The sequence below is a fragment of the Balaenoptera acutorostrata genome, chromosome 9 (genome assembly GCF_949987535.1).
Source record: "Balaenoptera acutorostrata chromosome 9, mBalAcu1.1, whole genome shotgun sequence".
In the NCBI taxonomy this organism is placed as follows: domain Eukaryota; kingdom Metazoa; phylum Chordata; class Mammalia; order Artiodactyla; family Balaenopteridae; genus Balaenoptera; species Balaenoptera acutorostrata.
Genome location: NC_080072.1, coordinates 4,483,491 through 4,496,967, shown reverse-complemented (window position 1 = coordinate 4,496,967; position 13,477 = coordinate 4,483,491). Strand labels below are relative to the sequence as shown.

The window sequence follows — 13,477 nt, the reverse complement described above, 5'->3', positions numbered from 1 at the left end:
TATAGGTAGTAGAGAAAAATAGAAAAACCCACCCAGCTGTCCCCCTTCCCAGAGACAACTACTGAAATCATTTCAAGGTTTGTTATTTCTTGATAACAAGGTAATCTATGAGTCCATACTTCTTGTAACCATTTAAACACCATGGATAATGCTGAAATCTCTCTTGGCCAATATATCAGTCTGGGTCCAAGCAGGAGACAGAAACCAGGCAGTGGGTTTAGCAGGGGAAGTTTAACATTAAGAAGTGTCAACTGTGATAAAAGAGTAACTGTAAGATACGAGGAATCTCTGTGGTACCTGAGGGGTGAGGGAGATGCCTGAGGAAGAGCAGAGCTGGGAGGGGGCGCCTTCCCCAAGGCCAGGGTTCACACTCCCTTGGAGAAGTTGTGGTCCAGCCCACAGGGTGACAGAGACGTTTGCCAGTTTGCCCGGCCTGGAGCTGGTCTGCAGTCACTGGGCAAGCAGGAAGCCACACTCTGGGGTGCAGCAGGGATGGGTGCGGGTGCAGAGGGAATTGGTACCTAATTCCCTCTGCACCCGCACCGTACTAGTGTGGGCAGGTGGCCTCTGGGCACCAGTTCCCACGTGGAGGACTGTGGGAAGATTGGGAACGTTCTTACTGGGTCAGGCTGTGGCTGTCTGTCACCGAGGGACCATGTGTCTGAGTGTGGGGCTGGGTCAGAGCTCCATGGGTGTCCTCATCCCACTTGAGATGTGGCTATCGTGACAGAGAAGCCGAGTGTTTAATTTGATCGGATTTAAATTTAAATCAAGTGGCCACGTGCAGTGAGCGGCCCCTGCGTGGGACAGCGCAGGCATGGTCCGTCTCATGCTGCGGTGACTGCCCTGCGCCTCTGTTCTGGCTCTGGGGTGTGCTGAGCTTGGGAGTGCTGGGTCTGACGGGTGTCTTCACGTTAGTATTTGTTGCCTAATTGCCCTCCTTTGAGTTCCACTCCAGCGTGGTCACAGTGTGTGAGGTTCCTTCATTCTGTGCTGAGTTTTCATAGTTATTAGCTTGTAATTTATACATGTATTTTCACATGGCGCTTTGCATACATTTAAGACGACTGTGTGATAGTCCGTCACGGGTTAGTTACAGCATCAGTGGCCATCTGGGTTATTTCCACCTCTCTCGGTGTTAGAAAGACCGTGATGAACATCTTTGCGCATAACACCGTTACTGTGTTTGAGACGATTTCCTTAGGCTGGAGAGCCTGGGATAGGAAGTAAGGTAGGAAGACGTCAAACCCTAGGATAAGGGGGTACAGGCATCGTTGGGCCCCTGTGGCCATGGCCACTTCCGGAATGTTTCTGAGCATGTGTGTCCCCCCAGCACCCGCCGCGGCCCGAGTACTGGTCTCCGTTTCTGCAGAGCGCCCAGTTCCTCTTCAGCCACCGCTACTTTGACTACCTGGGCAACCTCATGGCCCTTGGAAACCTCGTGACCATCTGTGTGAGTGAGGATTTGCCCTGGCGTCTCCCACCCCCTAGATCTCTCACCTGCCCTTCCTCCCGGCTTCGGGGCTGAGTTGCCGTCCGCTATGGCTCTGCAGGTGTTCCTGGTGTTGGATGCAGATGTGCTGCCCGAGGACCGTGATGACTTCGTGCTGGGGGTGAGCTCTCCAGCCGTGCGAGGTGATGGGGAGTTAGGGGGGTAGAGGGCACAGCCTCCCCACCTGGGGCCCCAGGTCCCTGGGAGGCTGGGCTGTTCTAGGGCATCACAGGGATGGCCCAGGGGTTGGGGTGCCGGCCATGGGAGGGCAGCCGGGAGCCCGTGCAGAGCCCCGGGTGAGCCGGCATGCGGGCCGGACGGCGGAGGGAGAGTTGTGTAGAGAGAATTCCTTTCCTAACATTCTGAGGTCTTGTCAAACTCCTTAGGAACTTAAAAACAATTTTTCCATTTTGGATTTTAAGCAAAAAGCTGTACACGCCCCCTTCCCCCATATTACTTAATGCCAGACCTTCACAAAGCATGTATTTTAAAGTCTATTTTAATGAAATATATTATGAATGATATTAAGTTGATGAAAACCATTGAATGTTCTCTAATTATATAAGAAAAGCTTGATTTGTCCAATTAAAAAATGACACATTAGGTCATGTATATTAAACATAGAGTTAAACTTACAGCATCAAAATTGAAGAAGTGGCTTCTTGACCTGCTATCTGAAATTCCTCTATTTTACACTTAAAGAAAATCAAGTTTTCTACTTTCCTAATTTTTTTTTTTTCCTGGATTCGACAGGAATTGTTCAGTCTCCTCTGTGTGAATAACATATTGCAGAGGTGGCTGGTTTTTATTCCTGACAAATGTCAAGTTGGATACAGTTGACCTGTATTTTATCTTTTTTAACAATAGTTTTTTTAAGCACTCGAGTCAGCTTGATTGCTTATGAGAGACTTCTGGGCAGATCCATGCCACGTAGGGTTCTTGAGGTGACTTTGCAGAATTCCATCATTTTATGCCCCTTGATAACTGCTCATAATGCAGGGTCAGAAATGTTTATTCTTCTGCCTTTAACGGTGATCTCTGTGTAGGTGTGAATGAGACAGCACTGGCTAAGAATATAGAATTTAGACTGGACGCCGGGCAAGGTGACTGCCGTGCTCGGCTGACCCCATGACCCCCCTCACCCCACCCCGACGTAGCCCCCTCTAAGGGAAGAGCTACTTGATACTTTACTTAGTGGCTTCAAAAAAGACAGTGACCCCATAGCCCGAGACCAGCTTTGATGACGAGGCTTCCTAAACACATCCCCCCCGCGACCGGGAGGAGGCTGCTGAGAGCCAGGAGTTTCCGTGAGGGAAGGACACTGCCCGGTGTCCCCAGGAGATTGGACCAGAGGGGCCAGGTTGGAGGCGGAGACCCCCGAGGAGGCCAGGGGAGAGAGGCCTGGGGGTGGGGCTCCGGCTGTGGTCATGGGGAGGGAACCATGGGGCAGGTGTGGGTGACCCAGGCCCTGCCAGCATAGAAATGATGTGGGGTTGGGAGACACCAGGCCTGGGGGGTTGAGGGCCCGTCGGATGGTGGGGGGAGTCTGGGTCGGGGGATGCAGACGTGCGAATTGTCGTTGAAGCCGTGCACGGGGTGCAGGTCACCCGAGGAGAGGGTATGGGGCAAGAAGGGGGCGCTGAAGATGCCTGTGTCTGGGGGTGCGGGGGGCTCGGGAAGAGCAGCCCAGAGGGGCCGAGAGGCAGCAGAGACGTGGGAGGAGAGGGTCACGTGGCTCCGGCAGGGGCGGGACTTCGCCGTGTGCAGCTCCCGTGGGTTTCGCCGTGTGCAGCAGGGCGGGATGCAAGGGGCCCTGTGGTGTACAAGCCGCGTGGATCCCTCCTGGGCCCCATTGCGGTGGGGGGGGGGGGCGGGGGGCAGGGGCGGCTGGGGAGCAGGGCGGCACCGGGACTCAACGCCGGGTCCCGCTTCTCCCTTTTCAGATTCTCAACTGCGTCTTCATCCTGTACTACCTGCTGGAGATGCTGCTCAAGGTGTTCGCTCTGGGCCTGCAGGGGTACCTGGTCTCCTCCAGCAACGTGTTCGACGGGCTCCTCACCGTCGTGCTGCTGGTAAAGTCTGAGACAGGCCGGGCGGGCGGGGAGCGCTCGGCGTCTGGCTGGGCCCGGGGGCCGCGGGCTCTGGGGCTCCCGCCTCCGGTGACACAGGGGCTGGCTTCCCCCGGCTGAGCTGCTTGGCGGGCGGCTTCAGGAGGCTGGTTTCTGCTGCATCTGCGCATCGTGGGTGGGAGCGTGCAGCGGTGGCAGGCTGGCTCTCCTGAGCCCTGAGGGAGGCCCGGAGGGAACCCGCAGTCCCCACTGGCCAGTGGGGCCTCGACGTGGGCGAGGGAGGGGCAAGGGTTCTCGGGCACCGCGGGTCTCGGGACACCCTAACCCCAGGGCCTGGGGGAGTGAGGGACCACGCCCGGTGGGTGTGTCACAGCGGCGATATTGGCATGACACGTATTCGTATCTGATGGATTAGAGCCGTGGGCCCCTGGGAGCAGGAGGGAGACAGCTGACCGTGTAGCTCCTCCCGTGCCCGGGACTCGGGCCGGCCCTTCCCGAGCCCTGCCCTTCGTGGGTGCAGACCGACTCCTGAGGCCAGGTGTCTTGCTCAGCTGCAGGATGTCCCCACGTGGCACCCACCGTGGGGATAGGACCCCCCTGGTCCTGATTGCTCCCTGGAACCCCCTTTGGGGACAGCGTGTGAGAGCTGCCAGTGAGCCTTGCCGTAGCGAGCTTCTTTTCTTTTGTGATTAAAGGTTTTGGAGATCTCAACTCTGGCTGTGTACCGCTTCCCACACCCGGGCTGGTATGTGACCGTGGAGGACCCAGGGAGGCCTGGCTAGCGCCCCGGGGAAGGGTGTGCGCCTGGCTTCCGGCCGCTGGCCCGGGCAGCTCTAGAGCCAAACGCCCGACTGTCGGGGGAGCGGCCGCAGCTCCTGCCCTGCTGAGGCCTATGGGGACAGGCCCCAGCTCATCGCTCCTGGGGACTCTGTGCTTGTGCTTCGTAGCCGCCTTCAGAAGGGTAGCGTTCCCAGAGCCGGGACGGGGAGCTGTGGAGGTGCCGCCTGCAGTGCCCTGGCTCAGCGCCCCCTGACCCCCACCCCGGGATGGGACGCGGGGCCCAGGTGTGCTGGGGGCCAGAAGCAGGGAGGTCCTGGGGGCACTGGAATCGGGCTGGGGCCCTCCTCTGGTTGGAGGCCCTGGGACCCGGGGTCGTCACCTCCCACCCTGGGTGTTAGTTCATCTCCCCGTAGATGGCAGTGATGGCCCGGGGCTCGCTGAACTCACTCTGCCACGTGTTCTAGCCACGCAGAGCGATGGACATCTGGCCAGGGGTCCCAGGGCGCCTCGCAGTGTGGCTTGTGGCAGGCTTGGGGTCTCGCTGCCCAGAGTACAGCTGCCAGCAAGCACGCGTGCCAACCTCGGGCAGCCCTGGTGTCTTGGTCCCTCTGCTGGGCTGCTTCCGTCTCAGTGGAGCGGCTGGGAGTTGCCCAAGGCGGGGATGGAGCTGGAAGGCTGCAGCTCCTTAGGGTCCCGGGAAGGGTCTGTGTCGGGAAGACGGGGGCTGTGCGGTCCTCGGCGGGGACCTGCGCCCTGGGAGCGGTGGGGCTGCTGCACCGCCCGGCACCTTGGGGCCGGCTCACCTTGTTTTTCAAGTGTGCTAAAACCCACACTGGGGAAGCGGGGTGGGCTAAAACCCGCACTGGGGAGGTGGGGTGGGCTAAAACCCGCACTGGGGAGGCGGGGTGGGCTGGGGTGGGGGGTGACATCTTGGGTGAGAATGGGTTTAAATTTAAATAGAAATGAGAGGCCAGTAAGGCCATGAGGGACACCAAGGGGACAGGGTCAGGGCTCAGGGGATGGCTCAGAGGTTAGGGAGCGGGGTCAGAGGATAGGGGATGGGTCGGGGCCCCGTCTCTCCCGGCTCTGCTGGGACCCGAGCTGGGCATCCGGAACCTCAGTGTTCTCCCGTGTAGGACGGGGGTTGGGTAGCCCCGCGGCACTGCGGGGGGCTGTGCCCTGGAAGGTGTTGCCGTGACCGCCAGGGGCTGCAGGCGTGGGCGGCTCAGGCTCTGCCCTCTTGTCACGATGGAGCTGGTCCAGCTGGGGTTGGCTACGGGGCGCGTTCCCGGCACTTCTGGGGCTCTCTCTGAGCCTCTGCGTCTCTGTCGCTGGACCCCGTGTCTTCCGTCTGCTCCTCGCTGGCCTCCCGGCCTCCCCTAACCCGTCTGCACGTGTCTCCGCAGGAAGCCGGAGGTGCTGGGCCTGCTGTCGCTGTGGGACGTGACCCGGCTGGTGAACATGCTTGTAGTCTTCCGCTTCCTGCGCGTCATTCCCAGCATGGAGGTACCGCCCCCGCCTGCGCACGCCGTGGCCTTGCTCTGGGAGCGGGTGCGCCTGGCGGGCAGGGAGCGGGGCCGAGCACTGCCCCCGCCACCTGGGGCCCTTCGGGCTGCGGCCCCGCCCTGCACTGCGGCTGGGCCATGCTGGCGGCGGTTGGAAGTATGAGTGCCCAGCCCTGCTTTGTGGGTGAGGACAGCGAGGGGTGTGGCGGACCCGTGTGAGACCCCTCGGCCGGTTGCAGGGGTGGCCTCGTGCTCCTCGGGGTCCCTGACCTTTGCGAGGACCTGCTGTGCTCCCAGCCATCCTGCGTTTCTGGAAGGCCTTCGGCACGGGCTGCTGGTGGCTACTGGTGCTCATTTCCAGGACCCCCAGAGCAGGAGTGGGGCAGCCTGTGACCGTCTCTGAGCCTCGGTTTCTCTTAATGTTCCCACCCGGAGTAACACCCACCTTGAGGGGAGGGGAGGCGGGAGTCGCGTGCTCAGGCCCAGCTCCCGCCCGGCCCGGAGGCTCCCGTCTGCTTTCCTAAGCACTTTCCAGGAGAAAAGAAACCGAGGACATCTGACCCCTTTCTAAGTGTCCAGGTCCTTCCCCTGGGCGTGTCTGTCCTTCCTACCAAGCTGCGCTCCTGGCCTGTCAGGGGAGTGACCTGTCACCCAAGGGTATTTCCCATCTGAAGGGGGCTCGGGGGTCCTGGGTGCAGAGGGGGGCTGCTGCCCTTAGGCCTTCATACACACACACACACACACACACACACACACACACACACACCCCTGTTCGATTATACACGTGCATACACATAGTGTACACAGGCATGTGATCACACGCAGACCCACAAGCACACATACAGTTATACACACGCACACGTAATCACACATCCACACAATCACATGCGTCATATCACACATACACGTGATTATACACGTGCATACACCAACACGTGTATACGTGTAACCACACAATTGTATACACACGTGCATGTAATCACACACATACACATAATCATACACTAGAGCACACACAATATACGCTTATACAAGCACAACTGTATATACATACACAATCACACGTGTGCATTCGTACACACATGCGTGACCACCTGTACACGCCTGTACACACATGCACACATGCATGTACATACATGCACATAATCACACGTGCACACACGTACAGCATGGTCCCCGCCTGCTACCATCCAGCGCTGTGTCCTCCTGACTTACCAGGTGGGGTAACCAGGCTGCTCGGAAAGCCCTTCTCCGGGGCTCAGGGTGGCCTGTAGCTGGGGTTCCTGACGGGGTCTCTGAGGCCCCATCTCAAACCCTGTCACCCGGGGCTGACCGGCCGTCTCCAGGTCGGCATTTCTTAGGAGCCTCCAGACCAGGAAGGAGCTGACCCGGCCTGAGTGGGTTGGTGGGCAGTGTGGGCCTCGGCCCTGCACACCATGGCTTCACCAAGGGGCTTGGACTTAGACCCATCTGAGGCTGGGTGGGTGGAGGTATCTGCAGGGAAGGGGGTATATGCATCTGCGTGGGTGGGTGTATGCAAATGTGAGTATGTATGGGTGGGCATGGAGGTATGAGCGTGTGTGTGTACAGGTATGGGTATACAGGTGTGTATGGGTGGCTGTAGGTGTGTGTACAGGTATGTGTATACAGGTGTGTATGGGGGCCTGTGGGTGTGTGTACAGGTATGTGTACAGGTGAGGCGTGTATGGGTGGCTGTGGGTGTTTGTACAGGTGTGTGTGTGAGGCCTTGGGTGTGTGTGTACAGGTGTGTATGGGGGCCTGTGGGTGTGTACAGGTGAGGTGTGTTTGGATGCCTGAGGGGTGTGTGTACAGGTGTGTGGGTTGGGAAGTCACCAGTCTCCTCCTGCCTTTCCAGGTCAGCGTTGGGTGGTGGGCGGGTTGGTGTCACCTCAGTGGGACCAGGAGGAATCGGGTCTGTGCTTTCTCCCTGTCTCAGCTGATGGCCGTGGTGGCTAGTACCATCCTGGACCTGATCAAAAACATGCGGGCTTTCGGCGGGATCCTGGTGGTGAGTCTGGCTGCCTGCGCTGGCCCCTCGGGGGGGTGGAGCTGGACCGTTGGATGGGGAGCCAGAGCTCAACAGGAAGCTGGTGGCCTTCGGAAGGAGGGTCCCTGTGTTAGGGGAGCGGGTGACCAGGGCCCAGGAAGCACAGGGCGGGGCAGGGAGCCAGAGAGAGGAGCTCGGGGCTGGTCTGGCTGGAGGCGTTACCTGACCACACCCCTTCCTGAGCCAGAGATCCTCTTGGTCACTTCTGAATCCCTTCTGTGTCCTGGGCCAGGGGCCACACTGAGAAGATGAAAGATGGAAGAGGCACCAGGGACCCCTCAGGGCCCCCAGAGCCCCCAGTGGGGTTTGGTCAACCATCCTTGCTCAGAGAGATTTCGAGAACTCACAGTCACTTTTGCTCAGAGAGCCGCGATGTCCCCCACCCTGGGGTCAGCCCTCCCCCCCCCCCCCCCACCCGCCCGCTGTTGACTCTACCCTGTGGCCCAGGCGGGGCAGGGCCCTGTGAGCAGGGACCCTGGGTGCTGCTCCAGGCATGAGGCTTGGAGGGCAGGAGGGAAGGTGACAGAGCCCTGCTGCTTCTTGTTTTGGACAATAAGGGGGCTCCTGTGGCACTCTGGGCTGTCATGGGATGCTAGAGGTGGCGCCTTGCTTCGGGCACTGCCCCCCAGACCCCTATTTGCACAGTGGAGGAAACAGGCCCAGAGTGGGGCTGGGTTAGCCTGGGGCGTGCGCCTCTTCGCTGCACCCCTCCCACCCCAGCGGGCATGCTGGGGACAGGTCGGGGGCGGCCAGCAGCCACTTCTCTGACTGCGGCACAAGGCTGCCCAGTGGTGCACTCGGACGTCTCCTGGTGGACGTGGGGAGAGCGGTGGGACTTCTCCGCAGGGACCTGGCCAGCTCCCGCCCGCCCTTCCACGGCCCGCCGTCCCCTGGCCCTTGCCGCCCTGTTCTCAGTGGAACCCTCTTCCTGCCCTGCCAGCCCTGGACGAGGGGTGGGCAGCCTCAGTTCTTAGCCCTGGGCCCCCGGTTTATCTCGGGGCTCCCCACGGTGGCCCCTCCCCGCCCGCTTCCCCCTGGCGCAGATGCCTGGGAGCCCCAGTGTTCCCGGGGGGGCCGGCAGTGCCCGCAGCTGGGGGTCCCTGCTGGCACGCCGCCCTCGCAGGCCTCAGCCTGGCTTTGCGGGGGTCCCTCTGGGGGGTGCTGACAGGCCCCGCCTGCCTCCCTAGGTGGTCTACTACGTCTTTGCCGTCGTCGGCATCACCCTGTTCCGAGGCGTCATCATGGCTCCTGGAAACAGCAGGTGAGGGGCCTCCTAGGTGCAGCGCGCGCCTCGCCTCTGGGGGCGCCGGAGCCGGGGGGGCGGGGCGGGGCGGGGGTGGAGGGGTGAGGCTCAGCTCCCAGGAGGGGCCTCCTGGCTCCTCTTTCTTCCTTGGCCTCTCCACCGCCCGCCCCTCACCGAAGCCCTCCCTAGAACCTGCCCTGAGGGTGCTTCCCGTGCCGGCTCAGAGCCCCCAGCCGTGCCCCTTTCTGGACCTGCAGGCCAGGCCGCGCGCCGGCAGAGGGGGCGTCCAGGGCCAGGCCTGAACTGTAGGGCCAGGGGCCCCCCCGGGCCGGCCGCTGGCCGTGTGTGTCCACAGCGCTCGGCTTCTCGCTGCCCTCAGCGCCTCCGAGGTCGGGGGCCGTCTCCTCTTTCCCCCGCTTTCTCAGGAGCCCAGCTGGGTCCACGCCGAGCAGGGGCCGCGGCGGTGCCAGGGCGCCCGGGTGTGTGTCCTGCCCCCGCCTCACAGCGACCCGGCTTGTGCCCCCGCCCAGCCTGGCCCCTGACAACGGCTCCGCGCCCTGCGGGAGCTTCGAGCAGCTGGAGTACTGGACCAACAACTTCGACGACTTTGCCGTGAGTCCTGCGCCTCCCCGCCCCTCGGGACCCCCGCCCCCGCCTCCCGCGGCCTCCTGGACCCTGCGTCTGCCGCCCCACAGGCCGCCCTGGTCACTCTGTGGGACGTGATGGTCGTGAACAACTGGCAGGTGTTCCTGGACGCCTTCCGGCGCTACGCGGGCCCGTGAGTGACCCGTCCTGGCGGCCCCGACCGCGGCTCTGCGTGGGGTGCGCGTCTGGGTCTGCACCTCCTGGGGATGGCGGGGTGCATGGAGGAGCAGGTGGCCGCTGGGGGCCGTGACGGCGGGGCTCGTGGGGTGAAGGGGCTCAGCCTGGAGCTGGCAGAGCTCAGACCGGCCCCTGCTCTCGCCGGCCGAGCGCCCCTAAAGGCCAGGCTGGGCCAGCTCGAGGGCGGGAACGGCGACATCGCGGGAGCAGCCGCGCTCGGCTCACAGGCGGCCCCGGCGGCCTCCTCGTTCTCCGCAGGTGGTCCAAGATCTATTTTGTGCTGTGGTGGCTGGTGTCGTCCGTCATCTGGGTCAACCTGTTCCTGGCTCTGATTCTGGAGGTATCGGTGACCCTGCCCGGGCTCTTCTCAGTCGGAGTTGCTAACTTGCTGATGGGGGCCCACCTGGAGCTTGGTCCAAAGAGGCCATGCTGGGTTCAGGCAGCCCTGGTGGGTTCGGGCTCCGTCCTCCCTTAGGGCTGCTCGCCCTGGCTGCTGGGGGCCTCTTGGAATGCTCCTGACCTTTGACCTGTGGGAGGGGGGCCGGAGTAGGTCTCTCAGGCAGCTGCTCCCGTAGGAGCTGGTGGCCTTGGGTCCCGATGTCCAGGGTGGGCTTCTCAGCCAGGCCGACACTGTGGGGTTGGGGTAGGGGGACAAGGCTGGTTCCACGCAGGGCCCACGCCTACTGGCCACCCGTCCCTCCCTCCCTCTTGCCAGAACTTCCTTCACAAGTGGGACCGCCGCAGTCACCTGCAGTCCCTCACAGGGGACCTAGAGGCCACCTCTGAGGTGACCGTGGAGCTCTTGTTCAGGTGCGTGGAGGGGGGAGGCGGTGGGCGGGCGGTTGGTTCCCACGAGCCCGGGGTCTGCCTCTGCTTCTGCTGCGGGGCCGGGACTCTGTCCTGCTCTCCGGTGAGCATATTTAGGGAAGCGTCCTCAGGTTCCGGTGGTCTCCAGGTGGTCCTGTTGGTGGGTGTAGCCAGGTGGCCCGAGGAAGCCTCGCCCTTCTCTTCTTCATGGTAACCTGGAGAGTGTCCCTCTGCTGGTTCAGAGAAGTGACAGTCGTCCCACAGTCAGCCCCGGGTGGTCAGACTGCCGTCTCTGAGCGTTTGCTGTGTTGTTACAGCCACGCGGAGAGCCGTCCTCTCGGGCTTTGAGGGACGCCACGTACGCATCCCAGAGACGGGCCCGAGTCCCTGGGGGGTGGTTCCGAGGGGCCCCTCGTCCCGAGCGCCGACGGGGCTTCTGCATCAGCTGTGCTCACCTGCTCCTCTGGAGGTGCCCAGGGCTCGCCGTCCATGCTCTCCCCGATTCCGCAGGGACGTCCTGGAGGAGCCCACGGAGGAGGAACTGATAGAGAAGCTGAGCCACCACCCGCACCTGCAGCTGTGCAGGTGACGTCCGGGCGCCTTCCTGGCTGGGGCGGCGGCAGGTGATGGGCCTCTGGAGGGGCGCCGGTCGGGGGAGGAGGCGGCTGCGGCCCAGTGGAGAGGCTTTTCCCTTGGGCAGAACCACCGTGCGCGCCGAGGCTGCGACAGACGCAGGCCCTGCTTTGCAGCCGAGCTGGGCCGCCTCCGCAGCCCCTCGGGCGCTGGCCACACCACTTTCTTTTATAAGCTGCTTCCCTGAGACTTATTTTTCTAAATATGGAAAGAGGGCGACTCCACAGGGACCTTTGAGACAGTGTGAAAGGGAAAGGCGACGGCCCTCCCCCTGTGCCCTGTGATTTCCGTGGTGCCTTCACTGCCGGCGGCCTTCAGGGACCAGAGGCCCGCGTGAGGCCCGCACAGGCCAACCGGCAGCTTTCCAGGGCATTAAGCTTGGGATCCTGGTTTTACATGATAAGAATCTGGACTTTTTATTATTTTATGGCTCGTGTGAGTGGGATTGGGTGCGTTTCTTTATGGGTGAGAATGCCAATCATCTCCATCAATAAGTCTTGCACAGAATGAGGTTGTCATCCTTATTCCGACACGACTGTGCTTCTCTGGAACGGGGCCACCAGGTCTCAGCCTGTCAGAAGCCAGTGCTGTGGTTGGACCAGCCCTTGTGGTTCGTACTGTGTTAGCAAGATGCCTTTCAGCAACCACCGTCAGGAAACTTTGAAAAAATAAACGTTTATTACCTACAAGACCTGGAAATTACATAGTACACCTGGGGCCACACAGTGAGGTCTCGGGTAGACAGAGAGAGTGTGGGCCTGGGGTTATGCTTTTGTTGGGATCGAGGGTTTCAGGGGCTCACTCTTTATTGGTGAATTCGAAACATAAGAGCAGGAATTTAAAGCCAAGGAAGAAAAAAAAAAAGTGGTCCAAATGGTCAGTTAGCAAAATTAACCAAGATTTCTAAAATAAAGGCGCCTCGGTGGAGGAAGGTGGCCTGGCTCTTTATCTCATCGAGCGGCTGCCAATGTGTTTATTTGAGATAGCCGTGTTTGAAGTGGACGCCTCTGCAATCAAAGCTTAAGACAGGTACTTGCATTACAGAAAAGAAGAAAACAACTGTCGGGGCTTAACACTCCCCCGGGTATGGTTGTGTAGGTTGTGCACTGTGCAAGGGTACCTGGCTGCAAGGGTGTGTCCTGGCATTGACTGTCTACCCCAGGAGGGGGACACCTTTTTCTAATTTGCATAAAGACATGTATAAGTCAGCGGTGGCCCTACTTTGTGTGTCCTCAGGGTGTGTGACAGAGGGGGCTGGGGTGGGTAGGAGGGGAAAGTGAGCAGTGCGTGGCAGGCCACGTTGCCGCTTGGTCTGCCATCGATCCAGGTTGATAAATGGGTTTCTCATTTCAAGGGCCAGTTCGAGGGGTCGGTGGTAGCTCCTGGCGGTTCTGTTGAGGATTGGAATCTTCATGGGAAGGGGTGCTGGGATCTATTAGTGATGTCTGCTCTGGGCACTGAAGGGGAAATCAGGGTACAGATGCTGACTCCGCTGCAGGAAGTGATCTCAATCTTCCCCAGCTTGTCTGGGAAATGGGATGAGAGGAAAGCGTAACTAAAAAACGGCACTTCTAAAATGTCACGAAATCCAGCTGCTTGAGGTTTTCTAACTGCTGGTAATGTTTTGTGTATCCAAGCACATTGTGGTTTCTGATCCCGGAGTTTTTCTGCAATTGTGGGCATTCACCCAATATTCCTCAGGTTTCGGGGACCTTTGGAGGTAGACAGGACTCTCCCAGACCTGCCCCCTGTGCAGGCTGCCTTCCTGGAAGGCTGGTTTTGGGTGGGGAGGGCCTCATGGAGCATGGTTTAGAAGTCGATACCCAGCTTGCCTCAGCGAGGCCCTGCTCTTTTGGGGACAAGGGTGAGGCCTGTCTGGTCAGCTGCTGTGTCTTCTGGCTGTATTTCCACCCCCCCATCCAGGTCTGAGCGCCATCTAGTGGTGGATTCAGGTTCAGTTGACCTGACTCAGTGTAAGCTGGACCCCGTGATCCCCAGGGGATAGCTCCTTGCTTTTCCCAGGCCCCCTGGAGGCCTGCTTCCTCTGTGACCCGCCTG

At 60.7% G+C, this 13,477-nt stretch overlaps 1 protein-coding gene across 4 annotated transcripts in view; it reads left to right on the top strand.

Moving 5' to 3' along the window:
- TPCN2 (two pore segment channel 2) overlaps positions 1–12,108 on the top strand; it is a 31,472-nt gene extending 19,364 nt beyond the window's left edge. For 3 of the 4 annotated variants that reach the window (XM_057553436.1, XM_007171121.2, XM_007171122.2), the window contains 12 exons: positions 1,334–1,453; positions 1,554–1,613; positions 3,436–3,564; positions 4,257–4,306; positions 5,748–5,847; positions 7,804–7,875; positions 9,102–9,175; positions 9,688–9,769; positions 9,853–9,935; positions 10,238–10,319; positions 10,695–10,789; positions 11,297–12,108. In XM_057553436.1, coding sequence (XP_057409419.1) covers positions 1,334–1,453; positions 1,554–1,613; positions 3,436–3,564; positions 4,257–4,306; positions 5,748–5,847; positions 7,804–7,875; positions 9,102–9,175; positions 9,688–9,769; positions 9,853–9,935; positions 10,238–10,319; positions 10,695–10,789; positions 11,297–11,375 — 1,026 coding nt within the window. In that variant the 3' untranslated portion in view covers positions 11,376–12,108. Of the gene's footprint in view, positions 1–1,333; positions 1,454–1,553; positions 1,614–3,435; positions 3,565–4,256; positions 4,307–5,747; positions 5,848–7,803; positions 7,876–9,101; positions 9,176–9,687; positions 9,770–9,852; positions 9,980–10,237; positions 10,320–10,694; positions 10,790–11,296 lie in introns of those variants that run through there. The other variant, XR_009009307.1, reaches the window with a different exon arrangement.
- Positions 12,109–13,477: the final 1,369 nt, after the last annotated feature.